The sequence below is a fragment of the Dipodomys merriami genome, unplaced genomic scaffold (assembly GCF_024711535.1).
Source record: "Dipodomys merriami isolate MVZ:Mamm:240054 unplaced genomic scaffold, mDipMer1.0.p SCAF_28, whole genome shotgun sequence".
Lineage (NCBI taxonomy): Eukaryota > Metazoa > Chordata > Mammalia > Rodentia > Heteromyidae > Dipodomys > Dipodomys merriami.
The window spans coordinates 3,456,698-3,474,047 of NW_027204270.1; the positions used below are offsets into that span (position 1 = coordinate 3,456,698).

General features: G+C 53.9%; 1 protein-coding gene across 5 annotated transcripts in view; it reads left to right on the forward strand.

Moving 5' to 3' along the window:
• The window catches only part of Kcnab2 (potassium voltage-gated channel subfamily A regulatory beta subunit 2), a 79,608-nt gene that overhangs the window by 19,241 nt on the left and 43,017 nt on the right, over positions 1–17,350 (forward strand). For 4 of the 5 annotated variants that reach the window (XM_070037205.1, XM_070037203.1, XM_070037206.1 and 1 more), the window contains exon 2: positions 17,208–17,336. In XM_070037205.1, the coding sequence (XP_069893306.1) occupies positions 17,260–17,336 (77 nt within the window). In that variant the 5' untranslated portion in view covers positions 17,208–17,259. Of the gene's footprint in view, positions 1–7,102; positions 7,203–17,207; positions 17,337–17,350 lie in introns of those variants that run through there. The other variant, XM_070037204.1, reaches the window with a different exon arrangement.

Here is a 17,350-nt window from a genome sequence, read left to right on the forward strand (position 1 = left end):
CAACCTCTAGTTTGTTGGCCTGTTTGGTGGTGTTATTTAGTATGCTGATTTTGATTTGGGACTTTAGAGGAATTATCTTAAGTAGAGATGGATATGTAGTATAGATACGTGGATAATTAGGTTTCTCTTTTGTTGTTGGTGGTGGTGGTGGTCATGGGGCTTGAACTCCAGGCCTGGGCGCTGTCCCTATGCTCTTCAGCTCAAGGCGAGCGCTCTAGCACTTGAGCCACAGTGGAACTTCTGGTTTTCTAGTTGTTTATTGAAGATAAGAGTCTCATGGACTTTCCTGCACAGGCTGGTGTTGAACTGTGATTCTCAGATCTCAGCCTCCCGAGTAGCTAGGATTATAGGCGTGAGCCACGGGTGCCTGGCTAATTAGGTTTCTCTTGCGCAAAGGACATCTTTTGTCCAGGACGTTTAATCACATGACTAGCTTCCAATTCCACCTTACAGGGAACACATGCTTTTCAGCCACCAGCACCCACCAGCCACCTGCAGACATCTTCAGCTGTGAGCACAAGGAGGCCTCCCACTGTACATAGGGTCTCCTGTTGGCCACCACCTCTGCTCTGTCCCCTGCACCTAGAGGGAAGAGCAGATGCGGCTGCAAGGCTGCGCTGGGCTCCTCGGGGTCCCTTCCCTGTGGGATGACGCTGTTGACTCTCCTTCAGCTCCCATGAGTCATGGTGGAGCTATTTCAAACCTCAGGCTGTAGCAACACGCCCACCCCCTCTGGCGCCACATGGCCTCCAAGGAAGATCTTTTCTGTAGACCACAGAGCAAGAAGCGAATTCGATTTTTACCTTTTAACGTGGACTGTTGAACTTTCGACATTTTTTCCCACCGGGCACCTGTCTCCCAGAAAACTATACAGGGAGCTATCAAACCATGAAAGTCTACCTGTGGTGGGAAGGCTTTGTGGGTGTCATGCACCCCCTCAGATGGGGGCAGGAAAATGGGTAGTGACCCACCATAAGCCCCACGACCTTCCAAGCAGAGGCCACGCCAGCATCCACCGGGCCTTCTGTGCTCACCTTCCACCCTGGAGTGAGGCTTTAAATGGAGCTGGGCCAGATGCTCCAGTCACTGCTGCTGGAATGGGCCCGCCTTCTGGGTACCAGTTATCAGGGTGGATTAGTGTGTCAAATCCCCAAGAGAGGAGGTTATGATCTCATAAGAGGAAAACTGGGGCTGGCTGGAAAGTCAACAGCCCTCACCCCCACCCCGAGATTCACCCAGACCGAGACTGAGCATGGAGATGCTGACAAGAGCTTCCTACAGCTCATCCCTCTTCAGCCAGACACCACACAGACAGAGGTAAAGTCCTATAGTGGGGCCCAAGACACAAGGATGTGTACTAGGTACGTGGGCCGGGGACACGGGGTGGGGGTTGAGTGGTGGATTGGGCAAGAACATGTGTGAAGCAGATCAGGGAGTTTTCCCAGTCTGGAAGTGAGACACTCTTCTAGAAGGCTGTATTAATTGGGGAGGTGTTAGCCTGGATGGCGGATCTGTAGAAGATCAGATGGTAAAATGTCTTAGAAGTACAGGCAAATGCAATTACTGTGCCCGAGAGAGGGTCAACATGCGATTTTTCAACTTTGCAATTATTTTTATCAGAGTCATTGCATTTCTCATTTAGAATATGTTCAACTCATAACGGGCTTATTAGGATGTTAGTCCTGGTAAGACAGGGGCCACCTGGACTGGGCTCTGCCACTGAAGAACAAAAGCAGCGTGGGCAGTGTAAGTTACAGGTTGAATGTTTGCTTCCCCCAGAGTGATTCTTAGAGGCACGGCCTTTGGGAAGACGGGCAGGAGTAGAAAGGGTCTTGAAGGATGCAGCCCAGGGGCAGTTAGTGTCTTTCTAAGAGGAGGAGGCCAGAGTTCGCTCAGGACCCAGCAGGAAGAAGGCTACCTTCACAGGCCAAGAAGAGAGCCCTGGCTGGAAACTGAATCTGCCAGCATCTTGATGCTGCATTTCCAGCCTCCAGAACAGTGAGAGATTTTAAATATCCCTTGTGCACACGGCCCAGTCTCTGGCATTTTGTTGCAGCAACTCAAGCTAAGATGAGCAAGTCTGACTCTGTGCCAGGAAAACGTTACTACGCACACTGAGCTTTGAATAATTCTCATGAGTCATGAAACATTCTCCTTTTGGTTTTCCTACCTACTGGTTAAAAATGTAAAAACGAGCCAGGTGCCGGTGGCTCATGCCTGTCATCCAAGCTGCTCAGGAGGCTGAGATCTGAGGATCATAGTTCAAAGCCAGCCCAGGCAGGAAAAGTCTGTGAGACTCTTATCTCCAATGAACCACCAGAAAACTGCAAATGGCACTGTGGTTCAAGTGGTAGAGTGCTTGCCTTGAGCTGAAGAGCTGAGGGACAGTGCCCAGGCCCAGAGTTCAAGCCCCATGACTGACCCCCCCCAAACAAAAATGTAAAAATTGTTCTTACCTTGGTGGGCTACACACATATGGGCCATGTTCTGGATATGGTCCTCAAGCCACAGTAGTTGACTAACCCCATCCCAAATCAAAGATGGAGGCCACCTGGCTTCATTCTTTATAGACTGGATGGCTTGTGATGCTGCTCTGGGACCTGGCAGCCTCTGTCCGTGTGCATCAGGCCTGCCTTGAAAGTTTCCTAAGAGCTTGATATAACGCATGAAGCATGTAACACAGAATCAGCCAAAGAAGAACTGTGTCCTCTCAAGGCAGAAACTCGTGAGAGGACCAGGAGTAATGGAACCAGTTGTGCAGAAAGAAAAGCCAATGTCCTAGGAAACTCCCAGCAACGTCATGGGATGGAGGCCTGATCTCCAGAGATAAGAAGTTGGCCCCGACAACAGTTACAAAGAAGCTGATTACAAAGTGACTGCAGTTGTGCCTGTGTGGCCATCCACTTAAATGTTGACACTCACCAGCCCAGGGACCCTGCAGGGGGCTGGGAATCCTCCAGAGCCGAGCCTCCACTCCCTGCTCCTCGCCCTCAGAGCCTTCATCGTGAGAGACATGCTCCTCTTGAGACCTGGCCCAAAGGAATGTAAGTGACATTAAGGCATATTTATTTGGTACTTTCTATTTAAGTACTGCTATCTGGAGTCTAAGAGAACTGCCAGAGGTCCCACTTGGAGGAGAGCAGGCCGGACTGACACGCGATGTTACCCTTGGGAAATGGAGGAGAGCATTCAGCCGCAGCATGGCCCAACTGCAGCCAGTGAACGGCGGCCTCCCATCTCCGGTCCAGCCGAGATGCTCCAGCGGCCCTCCTGCTGCCAGCAGGAGCAGGTTGTGGTATGAAGCCTCCCGCGTCTTCCAGAACATAGCTGGAGCAGCCCCTCCATCCGGAGTACAGATCCTTCCAGAAGTCCCACTGCACACTGTATCCCAGGTCACCCCAGCCGGGAGATGATTTGGGAAATGGGTAACAGCAGGGCCTGTGAGCAGTCTAGAAACCACAGGTACCGCTCCAGCTTCATTGTCCAGCCACACTACAGGAACGCTTGCGGACTGAATGGTATTTCCACTGCTATTTACCTTTCTTTATTACGTCACAAAAATTTACCATTTCCCCTTTCATCCTGGAAAACTGAAACTGTTCCCAACAAACAACCCTCCACCTCCCCTCCCCCAGCCCCCGGTGACCCCATCTTACCACGCCACTAATGCCCCCTCTAAGAGGGATCACAAAGCCTGACACCCTGAAGGTTCATCTGTGCGGTAGCAGTTTGCGTCCTCTTTAAGGATGAAGAGTAGTCCGTTCTACGAGTATGCCACATTTGGTGCATCCCTCCATTGTTCTCCTCTCCCCCAGTGATCATTCCAGTTGTTTTTCACATTGTAGCTGTTATGAATAGTGCTACCTTAAATGTGGGTGTTCGACCTTCCCTTTGAGATGCTGCTTCCAGTTCTTTGGGGGTACATAATCTAAAAATGGAATTGCTGGGTCATATAGTAGTTTTGCTTTTGTATTTTTTTTTTTTGCTGTTGTTGGTCGTGGGGCTTGAACTCTTGGCGTGAGCACTGTCCCTCAGCTCTTCAGCTCAAGGCAAGCTCTCTACCACTTGAGCCACAGCAGCACCACTTCTGGTTTTCTGGCAGTTAATTGGAGATAAGAGTCTCATGGACTTTCCTGCCCGGACTGGCTTTGAACTGGGATCCTCAGATCTCAGCCTTCTGAGTAGCTAGGATGACAGGAGTGAGCCACTGGCAGCCGGCTTGCTTTTGTACTTTTGAGGAGCCTCCTCCAGGCTTTTGTGGTACTTTACATTGCCACCAGAGTGCCCGCACCTCTCCAAGCCAGGATCTCCTCTGGGGTTTCAGAGAATGGGTTCCTCCATTCTAATAAGAGTGAGGTGGTTCTGATTTGCAATTCCCCAGAGATTACCAATGCTGAGCCCTTTCAGGAGTTGATGGGCCATTCGTGTGTCTTTGAAAAAATGTCTCTTCCAGTCCTTTATTTTCTAAGCAGGTTTATGGCCATAGTTGTTTGTGGTGGTGTTATTGTATTGTTGTTATTGCTGAGTTCTAGGAGTTCTTTATGTATGGCTCTTCAGACGTGTGATTGGCAAGTGTTTCCTCCCGTTCTCTTTGCTACCTTTTTCCCAGTGATAGTGTCTTTTAAATTAGGTATTTCTGACTTTACCACCCAGTATTAGACAGCCATCCACTTCTTTACAGTAGCTTATATTAAAGAGTCAGCAAATTTTTGGAGAACTGTGGTTGAGTTGTAACACCTGGGCATGAAGCTAAGATCTGAGGCTGGCTCGGGTATGTCTGACCCCGCCGAGCAGGGGCAGCTGGTGAGGCTAAGATGTTCACCAGCCAGGCTTGATTTTCACCTGTTACACGTCAGCTCTGGTTCCAGCGCCATGGTCTGTCACCATTGCCTAGGACAAGAGGATAACTAGAGCCCCTGCTCCCAAACTCAGGGTCACCTACCCAGAGTCAGAGACACAGGGGAAGGGGTGCTCCAGGCCAGGGGCTGGGGGTCTGGGTGTGAGGACAGAGCTGCACCTGGAGCCCAGACAAACCTGGCTCAGTCCCCTTTGTCACTGATGCTATTAGTGACCCTGGATGCTACTAAATATTCATGGATTGCCGGGCGCCGGTGGCTCACGCCTGTCACCCTAGCCACTCAGGAGGCTGAGATGTGAGGATCGTGGTTCAAAGCCAGCCTGGACAGGAAAGTCCATGAGACTCAAGCCTCTAATTAACCAGAAAAAGAGCCAGAAGTAGAGCTGTGGCTCAAGTGCTACAACTCCAGTCTTGAGAGAAAAAGCTAAGGGACAGCACCCAGGCACTGAGTTCAAGCCCTAGTACACGCACACTCATGTGTGTGTACCTTAATTCTCTTGACAGTGCTGCTCTTTGCTGGAGGGATGAGGGGCTGTGGCTCAGCCCGGGTCAGTGTGGAGGCCCCTGCTCCCACAGTCTCACAGCGTCACACTCTTTCTGTTTTCCTCTTCTTCCTCTCCTCCCTCTTGTTTATGTCCTGACACCTTTCTTGCTCTCTGCTTTTCCCTTCTTTTGCCTCTTCCTGTCACCCTGTGCATATCTTTTTTTTTTTTTTTCTGGTCATAGGGCTTGAACTGTGGGTCTGGGCGCTGTCCCTCAGCTCTTCAGCTCCAGGTGAATGTTCTACCACTTAACCACAGTGCCACTTCTTTCTGGTGGTTTATTGGAGATAAGAATCTCATGACGTTCCTGCCTGGGCTTGCTTTGAACTGCAATCCTCAGATCTCAGCCTCCTGAGTAGCTAGGATTACAGGTGCGAGCCACCAGCGCCCTGTTCCTGTACATATCTTTATCCTACCTTGAACCCCAAACCACTCCTAATCCAATGGGCAAGAGCTAAGCCGTTCCCAGGCAATTGCAGAGCTGAGCCTGCCATGAGGAGGCTCTACCCCACCCCCACGCCCTGGGGATCAGGAAAGAGGTACAAGGGGGCAGCAGGGCCTGTAGAAGGAGTGAGCCTCTATAAAGGGCCTCCATGAGGGCTGGGTCTGGAGGAGGAGCCTGGAGGAGGGGTGAGCACTCTGCAGGTGACCAGCACTGCGGCAGATGCAGTGTGCCAGGCAGGTCCTGCTTTGGCTTAGGCCAGATTGAGCTGGAGCTGTCCCCCGGAGCAGTCAGAGAGAGCCTGGCCAGGCAGCCTTCCAGCAGCTGCCCCTCCGAGAGGGGTGGGAGGGAGAGGACCTCACCAAAAGGAAAGGCAAAGCGGGAGAGGTATGGGGCAGGAAAACCTCCCCATTGTGGAGATCCTACTTCTTTTTTATTTTTATTTTTTGTCAGTGGTGGGGCTTGAACACTGGGCCTGGGTGCTGTGTCTGAACTCTTCAGCTCAAGGCAAGTGCTCTACCATCTGAGCCACAGTGCCCACTTCTGGCTTTTTCTGTTTATGTGGTGCTGAGGAATTGAACCCAGGGCCTCGTGCATGTGAGGCAAGCACTCTACCACTGAGCCACCTTCCCAGCCCCAGAATCCTACTGCTGACCCATCCTCGAGGACACCCTCACCACACACACACACACACACACACACACACGCACGCACACACGCACGCACGCATGCATGCACACACACATGCACACCAGTGTGGCCAGCCCCATCTGCTGAGTTCTAGGACAGGCTGTGGGCGGCAGAGCTCCCAGAACTCAGCAGTGCAGAGCTCAGAGCACAGCTTAGCTCAGCCAGCCCTGGTGCCTTCAGTGTCATCTTCGGTAGAACAGGGGTGAGGCAGCAGCAGCCCTTCCTAGAGCTGTGGGGAAACGTGACAGAGCAGGTGGCACAGATGACCGGTGCCTGCCACAAAGCCAGGGACCCTGCGCGTTACCCCCATCTCACCGGGAGCTGCCCCGAGAAAGGGCCTGCCCCCAGGGCGGTAAGGGTGCCCGCTCTCCCTGCCCCGGCTAAGCTCCCCGCCTTCTCCCCACCCCTGCCGCATCCCCAGCCACTCCACCACCAGGAGGGTTGGGGTCTCCCAGCGCTCATGCTGAGCCAGCGCACTGGAACCAGAGGCCACACCCCAGCACCCCATGGGGCCGGGTTTGCCAGCCTCCTTCACTGTGCAAAGGCTGCACTGGAGGCGCTGACATGCGCTGCACCCACTTCCTGTTAGGCCTGTGGCCCGGCCGTGGACTCTCCTTCCACCATACATGCAGGGAACATGGTCTCCACGGCTGCTCTGGCTCAGAAGCAGGTACAGGGTGCTGGGGGTGGGGGGTGGGGGGGGCAGTGCTCCCCAGGATGGGTTTGTGTCTGGCACGCAGGCAGCAGCTTCCTGAGTAGGGCTGGGGTGCCTGGATGCCCAGGGCTAACACCTACGACCCTGCAAACACCCCTTCCCAAGCCCCTTGAGGCCCCACATGGACACATGGCAGCCTCATAAGCACACGCGTGTGCACACACGTCCACAGGTAGACACACAACAGCTCAGACGGGCGGCCAGCCTCGCACACAGCTCTCTGCAGGCTTCTGCCTTTGTCCCTGGGGGCAGGGGGCAGCCTCTGGGAGATGAGGAGCCCAGCGGGGCGCTCTGTTCTCACGGGAGGGGGCAGTGAGGGCCAGCTCCTGGCGGCTCCCGGGTGGCCTCCCCATCTGTTCTCCCCCGGGAACCCCTGGCTGGGGGCCTCGGAGGGCTGAGTGGAAAGCAGAGGTGGCCAGCCTTCACACGGAATATAGGGATTCCCGTCTTCCCCCGTCCTGAGCACTGAGCACGGGGAAGACCCCCTAAAACCCATCCCCACCCCAAAGGTCCACACTGGAAGGCAAACCTGCCTGCTCAGCCGCCCCACACTCAGACCCCAGAAGGGGGGCAGAGTGGGTGGGGGATTCCCTAGTAACCTGGCTGCTCAGCCGCCCCACACTCAGACCCCAGAAGGGGGGCAGAGCGGGAGGGGGACTCCCTAGTAACCTGGCTTCCTCCCTCCCTGCCCTTCACCTCCCCCCAACTGGATAAGGGAGCAGAGGATGCGGCCGGGAGCCTCCACGTCAAGGGCCTTCACTACAAGGTCACAGTGTGTGATGAGTGGATGAAGGAGGAGGCTGTGTGACCTGGGCACGTGGACATAAAGATCCTGGTGCCCACAACATCTGTGCAGCACTGGGTCCCCTCAGCAGGGTGCCACGTGAACCCCACACACACACGTGCACACACACGGGCACCAAGAGGCAGGAAGGAGCTGGGCTGGGCACTGAAGCCTCTGCTCTCACCAGGCCCCAGAGCCTCAGTCCACAGACTGTCTGGGACTTGCTCTATGCTTAGAAACACACCGGCATGGTGGGTGGGGACAGGAATGGCTTTTACCCCAACTGCATCAGAGGAGCCGGGAGGGGACACAGTGAAACCCCTCTTTCCCCAGCCCTTGGAGAGATAGGGTTGGCATTACCCAAGCCTGGGCCCCTGGCCCCTGAGCCAGTGAACACAGTCGCCCTGGCTGCATGCAACCCCTGGCGGGCTGTGTGGCCTGCAGGGTTCCAGCTCCGCTCCAGAGGCTCCTGGCCTGAGAAGGGTGCAGCTTGGTGGGTGTTGGCTGTGTAAGGAAAAGGCGTTTCCTATGTTGAGAATGTGGTGAGCTGTTGGTTTACTGCAGCAGTGATTAGGCGTGAGTGCTCACCATCCGCACCATAGTCCAGCCTTGGGGCTTCTGCCAGGTTGGGTTGATGTTGGGTATCAGGGAGCAGGCGTTTGAAAGACTCCATGTGAGGGATTACCTATCAACTGCTCCATCCGGTGGTCTTAATCTTGGCTCTGTGGTTGGTGTGGATGTGTCTATTGCTCACTGAACCGTGCGATGCCCATGTTTTTGGCTGTCAGAATGACAGGTCCCGGGTCTGCTGTCCCTCTCACTTAGGCCTCAGGAGTCTTGAGGTTTCTTGGTGACAAAAGCAAGCTTCCTGGCTGTGTTCCTGAGCTCTGGCTCCGTTTGTATTCCCCACCCCCACCACCAGCCCTAGCCTCGTTTGGTCAAAGTCAGACAGTAGTGGTAAGGAAATTGGCTGCCTGCCAGGGCCTTTGTAGGTCCCTTCTGCTCATTCCTTGGGGGACAGAACTGGCACCCAAGTACACCAGGCAGCCAACAGGAACATTTACTCTCTCTCAGAGGAGAAGACTGGGCTTCCATCTCGTCTGGGGCCCCTGGTTTCTCGGCCGAGAGGAAGGGCGTGTCACCGCGGCTCCCTACCACGTCGAGTCGTGTGGTTTCCAGCCGTTATACCTCTTCCTGTCTCTCGGGGAGGCGCCCATCAGCACGCAGCACCGAGGCCCTTCTAGGCTCTGGCTGTGGGGTGCTCACAGCATCTGCTCCTGTGCTTCCCCAGACCAGTCCAGGGAAGTGCTAGGTGACATGGGCTCAGTAGCCAGCCACTTGAGTCTTATCTGTGAGGCCTGAGGCTTTCTAGAAGGTAGCCTGAGCTGCATGCAAACAGCTGGGGCCTTCTCCTCTTTATCCCTCCCAGCCATGAGCTCTGGGCTCCTTGGAATCCTGTCCTAGTGACTGGGGCACTCTGGTGGCCTCGTGGGAGACGAGGACAGAGATCAATAGGAGGAACAGTCCATGATGGGTGCGTAGTGACCAGCCTCTTAAGATGGCCACATGTACCCAGCTTGTAATGTGGATGCCTCCCCAGGGCTGATCCCGGTCACGGGAACAGATAACACCAATCAGGTCATCGCTCCGAAGACCTCTGTGGTTGTGCACGCATGCGCTTCCAGGAGATGTTCAGCTCCAGGAAGGTCTTGAATTCAGATTGCACCCCGAATCTGAGCGTCAGAGGCACCGCCAAGATATGGTGAAACAGCGTAGTCACTCATTTCTGTGCTCAGTCATACTTACAAAAGTTTGACCTTGGGGCTGGGAAGGTGGCTCAGTGGTAGAGCACTTGCCTTGCATGCTCGAGGCCCTGGGTTCGATTCCTCAGCACCACATAAGAAAAAAAAGCCAGGGTTGGAAAGGTGGCTCAGTGGTAGAGTGCTTGCCTTGCATGCTCGAGGCCCTGGGTTTGATTCCTCAGCACCACATAAGAAAAAAAAGCCAGGGTTGGGAAGGTGGCTCAGTGGTAGAGTGCTTGCCTTGCATGCATGAGGCTCTGGGTTAGATTCCTCAGCACCACATAAGCAGAAAAAGTTAGAACTGGCTCTGTGGCTCAAGTGGTAGAGCTCTAGTCTTGAGCTGATGAGCTGAGGGACAGCACCCAGGTCCAGAGTTCTGGCTCCATGACTGGAAAAAAAAAAGCCAGAAGTGGCGCTGTGGCTCAAGTGGTAGAGCGCTAGCCTTGAGCTGAAGAGCTGAGGGACAGCGCCCAGGCCCAGAGTTCAGACCCCACGACCGGACCCCCCCCCCAAAAAAAAAAAAAGTTTGGCCTTTTAGAAAGCAGACAGGAAGAGACGTCTTTTGATAGCTAGGAGAGGGCAGCAAAGGGCAGAAGATGTCATAACCCCTCTGAGGACCTGAAAAGCACCGTCCTCCAGAGGGTCCGCTCCCTGGGCCACCCCTGTGCAAAAGCAGCTTCCGTGGCCTCTCCCACACGGTGCACGTGTCCAGCTGTGGCCAGCAATCCCCGCTCCAGGGGCTGGCGCCTCCTAGGTTTCAGGCCCTGGCTGCACACACAGCTCTCCGCACATCAGCCCCCTCCACCATCATCTCCCCAGTTCAGTGATGGAGAAATGTAACACTGGAGACTCCGGGAGGCATGCCCAGAGCCACACACCAACAGATGGCAGAGTTCGTCTTGCCAGAGAAAGGGAAGGATGACAGAGTCCCTCAGCTTCCCAGGTTCCCCACAATTCACAGGAGTTTGAGGTTCACGATGAGAAACACTGTGAGGAGTCTTACAAGAAGAGGCAGATCTCTGGTCTCTTCTTGAGGCTATTGGAGTGACCATGACAGTGGTCATCGCAGCCACCCTGGCTGCTTCCTGAACCCTGAAGGGAATCTGCCCTGCTAGAATCATCCTGCTGGGCAGGGTGGCAGGCCAGGGGAGCTTGTGTTTACCATGCCTTCCTTGAAGGGCTGGCTCTTTTATCACAGGGCCTGGGGTTGAACTCAGGGCCTGGACACTGTCCTGGAGCTCTTTTTCTCAAAGCTAGCACTCTACCACGTGAGCCATAGCTCCACCTCCAGTTTTCTAGGTGGTTAATAGGAGATTAGAGTCTCACAGACTTTCCTCCCTGTGCTGGCTTCAAACTGTGCTCCTTATATCTCAGCCTCCTGAGTCACTAGGATTACAGGCATGAGCCACTGGCACAAGGCCACAACTTGTGTGTCTTCTTTACAGTTGAATTTGCCTACTGACAGCCCAGACTACCAACATATTTGGCTTCCTGCTGGTTACACAAGAGAAGTGACCTGGCCAGGGCTGACCTAACCAAGTGACCAGACCTGGCTTCCGCCATCATGGGCAGACTCACCTGTGCGCCTCCTGCTTGGAAGTAAGAGCAGGAAGCAAGCTGGCCACACTGATTTGGTTTCATGTAATCTTCAGGCAGCAATCAGATACGCCAGAAACTGAGGCACAGGTTGGAAAATAAACGGCCTGGGTCTTGAAAATAAAAACTCAGTGTCATGAATATCCAAAATTTAAAAATGTGGTTTGGAGGCAGCAGGAGGGACAGGTGGTCTCCCCACGATGCCACCCTAAGTAACTCAGTGGTCCCTCTTCCTAAGGCTATGCCAAGCGCCCCCTACTGGACAGAGCTGGCATGGCACTCCAGAGAAGGCTCACTTTTTTTGGCGCGGGGGGGGGGGGGGGGGGGATGAGGGGGGGATGTCGGTTGTGGGGCCTGAACTCTGGGTCTGGGCTCTGTCCCTCAGCTCTTCAGCTCAAGGCTAGCGCTCTACCACTTGAGCCACAGAGCCACTTCCAGCTTTTTCTGTTTATGTGGTGCTGAGGAATCGAACCCAGGGTCTCATGCACGCAAAGCAAGCACTCTACCACTGGGCCACTTTCCCAGCCCCAAGGCTCAGTTTTTAAGTTAGACTTTACAGACAGAAGTAACTGCCCTGTTGGATTGAATCTTAGAGGATTTTGGTTTTTTGATCAGTAATGGGGCTTGAACTCAGTGCCTGGGTGCTGTCCCTGAGCTTTTTCGCCCAAGACTAGTGCTCTACCACTGTGAGCCACAATGCCACTTCTGGTTTTCTAGTGGTTAGTTGGAGATAAGAGTCTCATGGACTTTTCTGCCCAGGCTGACTTTGAACTGTGATCCTCAGTTCTCAACCTCCTGAGTAGCTAAGATTACAGACGTGAGCCACCAGTGCCCAGTGAGAATTTTATTTTAATCTAAACAAGATATTAAAGAATCATTGGAAAGTATGAAAATCTTGAATGGAAGTTGTACATCAGATGCTATTGAACTAATCTTAGGTACTGTCGTAATTTTATGATTAAGCCAGGATATTGTAACTTCAAGTAGTTAAGAAAAGTGTGTGTGTGTGTGTGTGTGTGTGTACATAGTGGTGGGAGGAGGGAGTTTATGCATACAAGCTAGGTGAAGTATAAACCATCAGCAATTAGACTGCATGGGTTTTTTGCTATTTTGATTCTTTTCTTTAAAATCAAAGTTTTTGAGCTAAGTTGGGGAGAAGAAAGAAATTGCCTTAGGTGGCCCCTTCTTGACCATTCGGGGTCACCTGTTCACACTGCCGGCTTACCATGCATGGGATAAGAGCTTGGGTTCATGTAACTTCTTTGTTCACTTTTGCATCTTGCTTTTGGTTCCAAGTTTGAGCAATCTGGGAAAAGACTTTAGCTTCCGTTTTTCCAAACATGGATCAGGGAAAGCTGTTCAAGACCACACGGAGACCAGGCAGAAGGGCAGAAGGGGGGTTCAGGAGGCCCAGACTTGCTCTGCCCTGCTTCCCTCCCTCCTCGGTCTGGTGCAGTGCGGGAGAGCCTCGCCATCCTCACTAAGGTGCCGGCCAGCTCCAGGGGATTGGCTGCTCCCTGGATGCAGTCACTCCTGATTGGACAATGGCGGCAGCAGCATCTGGAGATGGGCTCCAAGAAGGTGAGCTCTGCCCTCAAATCCTGCATCTGGAATGCAAAGCAGGAACTATGGGAGTTCCCATCAGCTCCCTCCTCCCTAGTGAGGTAGCGTAGTTAGTGGGCTGGGCTTCAGTCTCCCCAGGGTGAATGAGGAAGAAGAGGGGTGACTCATGGTCCTGAGAGCCTGACCTCAGGGTCAGCACTTCTTAAGAGTCCCAGCGGTGGAGGGACAGGGCAACAGGTGGTTTCCCTGGGGTCCCTTCCTAAGTAAGGGCAGGGGTCCCTATACCTGCGGCTGCACCTAGCACGCCCACAGGACTTCGGAGAACAATAACACAGGAAGGGCCCAAGGGGACTTAGGAAGATGGGGTTGGTGAGTTAAGATAAGAGGTGAGAAGGTGACTCGGGCACAAAGAAGCAAGGTGGGGAGCTCAGGCCATCCCTGGAGCCAAAGGCAAAGTCCAGGCAGGGAGACAAGGAACCCTGGAGCCCAGGAGAGGCGGCAGCTGGGCTGGGCTCATAGCTGCCCAGGAAACCTGCGTGGCTGGGTAGGCTGAGTACAGGCCTCCAGGAGAAAGAGGTTAGAGAGGCCTTGGAGACAGACAAAACGGCCCAAAGGCAGCCATATTTTCTTTGTCAGCGTGGGGCTTGAACTCGGGTCCTGACCACTGTGTCTGAGCTCTTAGCTCAAGCGTAGTGCTCTACCACTTGGGCCACAGCCGCAGTTCCTGTTTATTTTTGCTCATTAATTAGAGATAAGAGTCTCATAAACTTTTCTGCCCAGGCTGGCTTCAAACCACAATCCTCAGATCTCAGCCTCCTGAGTAGCTAGGATGACAGGCGTGAGCCACCGGTGCCACCAGCGCCCAGCCGTGGTGGAGTTTTGACTCTTACTCCTGATACAGTAGAAGCCAGTGGAAGGTTGGGAGCTGGACTTACATCCTGAAAGGCCCAGTTGGTCTTTGGGGGGCGCAAAGTGTCAGGGTGAAGTTGCTCACAGATGGGACGCTGCTGTTTGGCTTTGACCAGAGATGCAGGGGATGTAGGGTGGGAACTTGGATTGTGCCCCACAAGGGAGTGCTCCCGGCCCTCGACTGTGGGGAGGACGAGACTGCGGGCGGTGCCGATCAGGAGCCAGCTAAGCATGTGGATGGAGGAGTCCAGGACGTGGGGTGGAGATAGAAGCCTGGGCTCTACAGAGCAGCCACAGGGTTCAGCAAAGCAAAGAGCCAGGTGCCGCGGTTCAGGCCCGAAACCCTAGCTACGTGGGAGGTGGCGATCTGGGTTCAAGGCCAGCAGCAGCTTTTTTTTTTTTTTTTTTGCAAGACCCCATCTTGACTAATAGCCGAACACCTTGGCACCTGTCATGTCAGCTACAGGGACAGCACAGGGCTCCGGGCAAGGTGGCCACTCCTGTCATCTAGTCATACAGGGAATGCACATAGAAGGACCAGAGCCCTGGCTAGGACAGGCATGACTTGAGACCCTGTCTTGAAAATAACCAAGACAGCCAGGCACTGACAGAGTAGCTTACGAGCAGAGAGCATGCCTAGCGAGTGCAAGGCCTTTTTTGTTTTTTCAAACGGTTCCAGGTGGAAGCCTGCACAGCTACCAAAGGAAGAGAGCAGAGAGTTCAGTGGGGGGCAGCCTGGGGACAGGAACGGCACCCAGAGAGGCCAGAGGAGAGCCCAGTGACCAAGCGGGGTGTAGACGGCGCTGCTGCATGTAAGCCAGCATGACAGCACTGACAGACAGCAGCAGGAAGGTCACGGCGACCTTGGCAGGTATAACGCACACAGAGGTGGAAGAATCTGGAAGAAGAGTTGCAGAGAAGTTTTTTCTTGAATGAATTCTGTGAATAGAGGATTCTCTCCCTCAGTGGAGAAGGAAGTGGGTCCAAGAATGCTGCTTTGAGAGTCGTTCTGAGATGGGAGAGAGGTAACTCATTGCATGTAGTCCGTGCTCCACAGAGAAGGGAGAAACAGCTGCGGGCTGCCCTTGAGGGCCTGTGGTTCCAGGGGGGCTGGGTGCCCCTGGCCAGTCATGCGGGCAGGCAGGACCGCTGCTGAGGCTGCCGGTGCGTCTCAGGAGGTCAGCTCCTGGTCACTTCTGTTTCCTCGGTGATCAGAGAAGAAGCTCTATGGTCAGGGCTGAGGGAAACGTGAGGACAGAGTTGCCCCCATGGTGACCCGGTGACAGGTAGCCCAGATTCGCATAGAGGTCCCGAGAGGGTTTCAGCCTCTGTTGTCCTTGCTCAGCCCGACAACACAGTCCCTCATCAAACGGACATGAGATATTCCAACAAAAATTTATTCACAGGGCTGGGAAGGTGGCTCAGGGGTAGAGTGTTTGCCTCACATGCATGAGGCCCTGAGTTCGAGTCCTCAGCACCACCTAAGCAGAAAAAGCCAGAAGTGGCGCTGTGGCTCAAGTGGTAGAGCGCGAGCCTTGAGCTGAAGAGCTGAGGGACAGCGCACAGGCCCAGAGTTCAGGCCTCATGACCAACAACAACAACAACAAAAATATTCACAGAAATAGGCATAGGCAGCAGGATGTGGACCTTGGATTCAGCCTCCAAGCCAGTGGCTTCCGCTGAGGCTCCCTGGAGCAGCAGCATCTCCACTACCTTTGAACTTGTTAGAAATGGACAATCTTGCCGGGCGCCGGTGGCTCACGCCTGTCATCCTAGCTACTCAGGAGGCTGTGAGCTGAGGATCACAGTTCAAAGCCAGCCTAGACAGGAAAGTCTGTAAGACTCTTATCTTCAATTAACTACCAGAAAACTGGAAGTAGCACTGTGGCTCAAAATAATAAAGAAAAAAAAAAAAAAAAAAAGCTCAGGGACAGTACCAAAAAAAGAAAGAAAATGAAAGAAACGTCCATTGTTGACCCCACCCCTGTCTATGGGTCATAGATTCTTGGCCTCACTTGCTTCCACCGTGCACAACACAACCCTTCAAATGCAAGCTGTATGTGGTCCTAGAATCCTGGAAAGCATCCCTGCGTGCCACTGGACCAAAGAAAGGCAAGGAGAGGATGGCTGTGAGGGCCAGCACAGGCCCTGGGCCCTCCGCAAGGCCAGGAGAAGGTCAGGCCCTGCCTCCCACCCTTCCCCAGGGCCTGTAGACCATATAGAAGGGAACGTGGGACCAGATTCCCTTTGAAATAGATGCCCTGGCTGCTGAGAGGAGCCAGGAAACCAAGGTTGTCAGGCAGCTGGCAACAGGAGACCAACCAGGATTTCAGGTGAAAGATGCAGGTAACTCCACCTAGGGATAGCAGCAAGAGACATGGATGGATAGAGGGAGGGCAGAAGGGACAGGAGGGAGGGAAGGACGACGGATGGATGATGAAAGAAGGAAGGAATGGATGCATATTGGCTATTGTATTATCTACTGATACTATAACAAACAGCAACAGCTTGGCACTTTAAGTAGTAAATGTTTGTAATCTCAGGGTTTCTGTTGACCAGGTTCAGAAAGACATGACCGGCCTACACCTTGTAGCCCGACAAGCTGCAGGACAGGTGCTGGCCAGGTCTGTGTTCTCATGAGAAGGTTCAGCAGGGGAAGGATCTGCATCTCACCTCCCAGGGTTACCTGAGGATTCACTCAGTGGACTGTTGGCCAAGGCCGCCCTCAGTCCCTGCCACAGGGGCCTCTCCCACAGGACGGAGGAGTCAGCCAGCCAGGAGTCACGATCGATGCTTGCTCAGTCACGGAAATGACAGTTGTTGCCTTTCCCAGCCACACTAACGGAAGGAACTTCACGGGAAAGGGGACCCGGGAAGCCAGGGCCCCTGGCATCATCTGACAAGTTCCCTAGATGCTCAGGGCAGCACAGGAAGCTGCTGTGAGCTGGAGTTAGGAACAGAACAACAGACGGCATGACGTTGCCTGGGGTGGTGGCACTACTAGTTCCAAGGAAGACAAGCCAGGAGCTGAGAAGTTCAGCAGAGCCTGCTCCTAGTTCCAGAAAAAGCAGAGGTTGCTGGTGGGCTCCAGGGTGCTCAGGAGGGACATGGAGGGGGGGAGTGGAGTCCTGCACAGACATCACCTGACCATCCGCCCGTGTGAGCCCCTGGGTTGGTCTGTCTGCGTGACAGGACAGACAGAAGTGCTGGGACCTCAGACGGCTCTACCCCTCCAGGATCACGGGGCTCTGTGGCTATACCTGGGTGATACTTTTTTAACCACCATCCCATTTGCTTTTCTTCCAGAACTTTCCTCCTGTAAAAAAGCAAACAGGTCTGAACAAGTGAGGCCGGCTCCATGTATCCAGAATCGACCACAGGCTCCCCCGCGCGGCTCTCCCTGCGACAGACAGGCTCCCCGGGGATGATTTACAGGTGAGCGGCGCCCC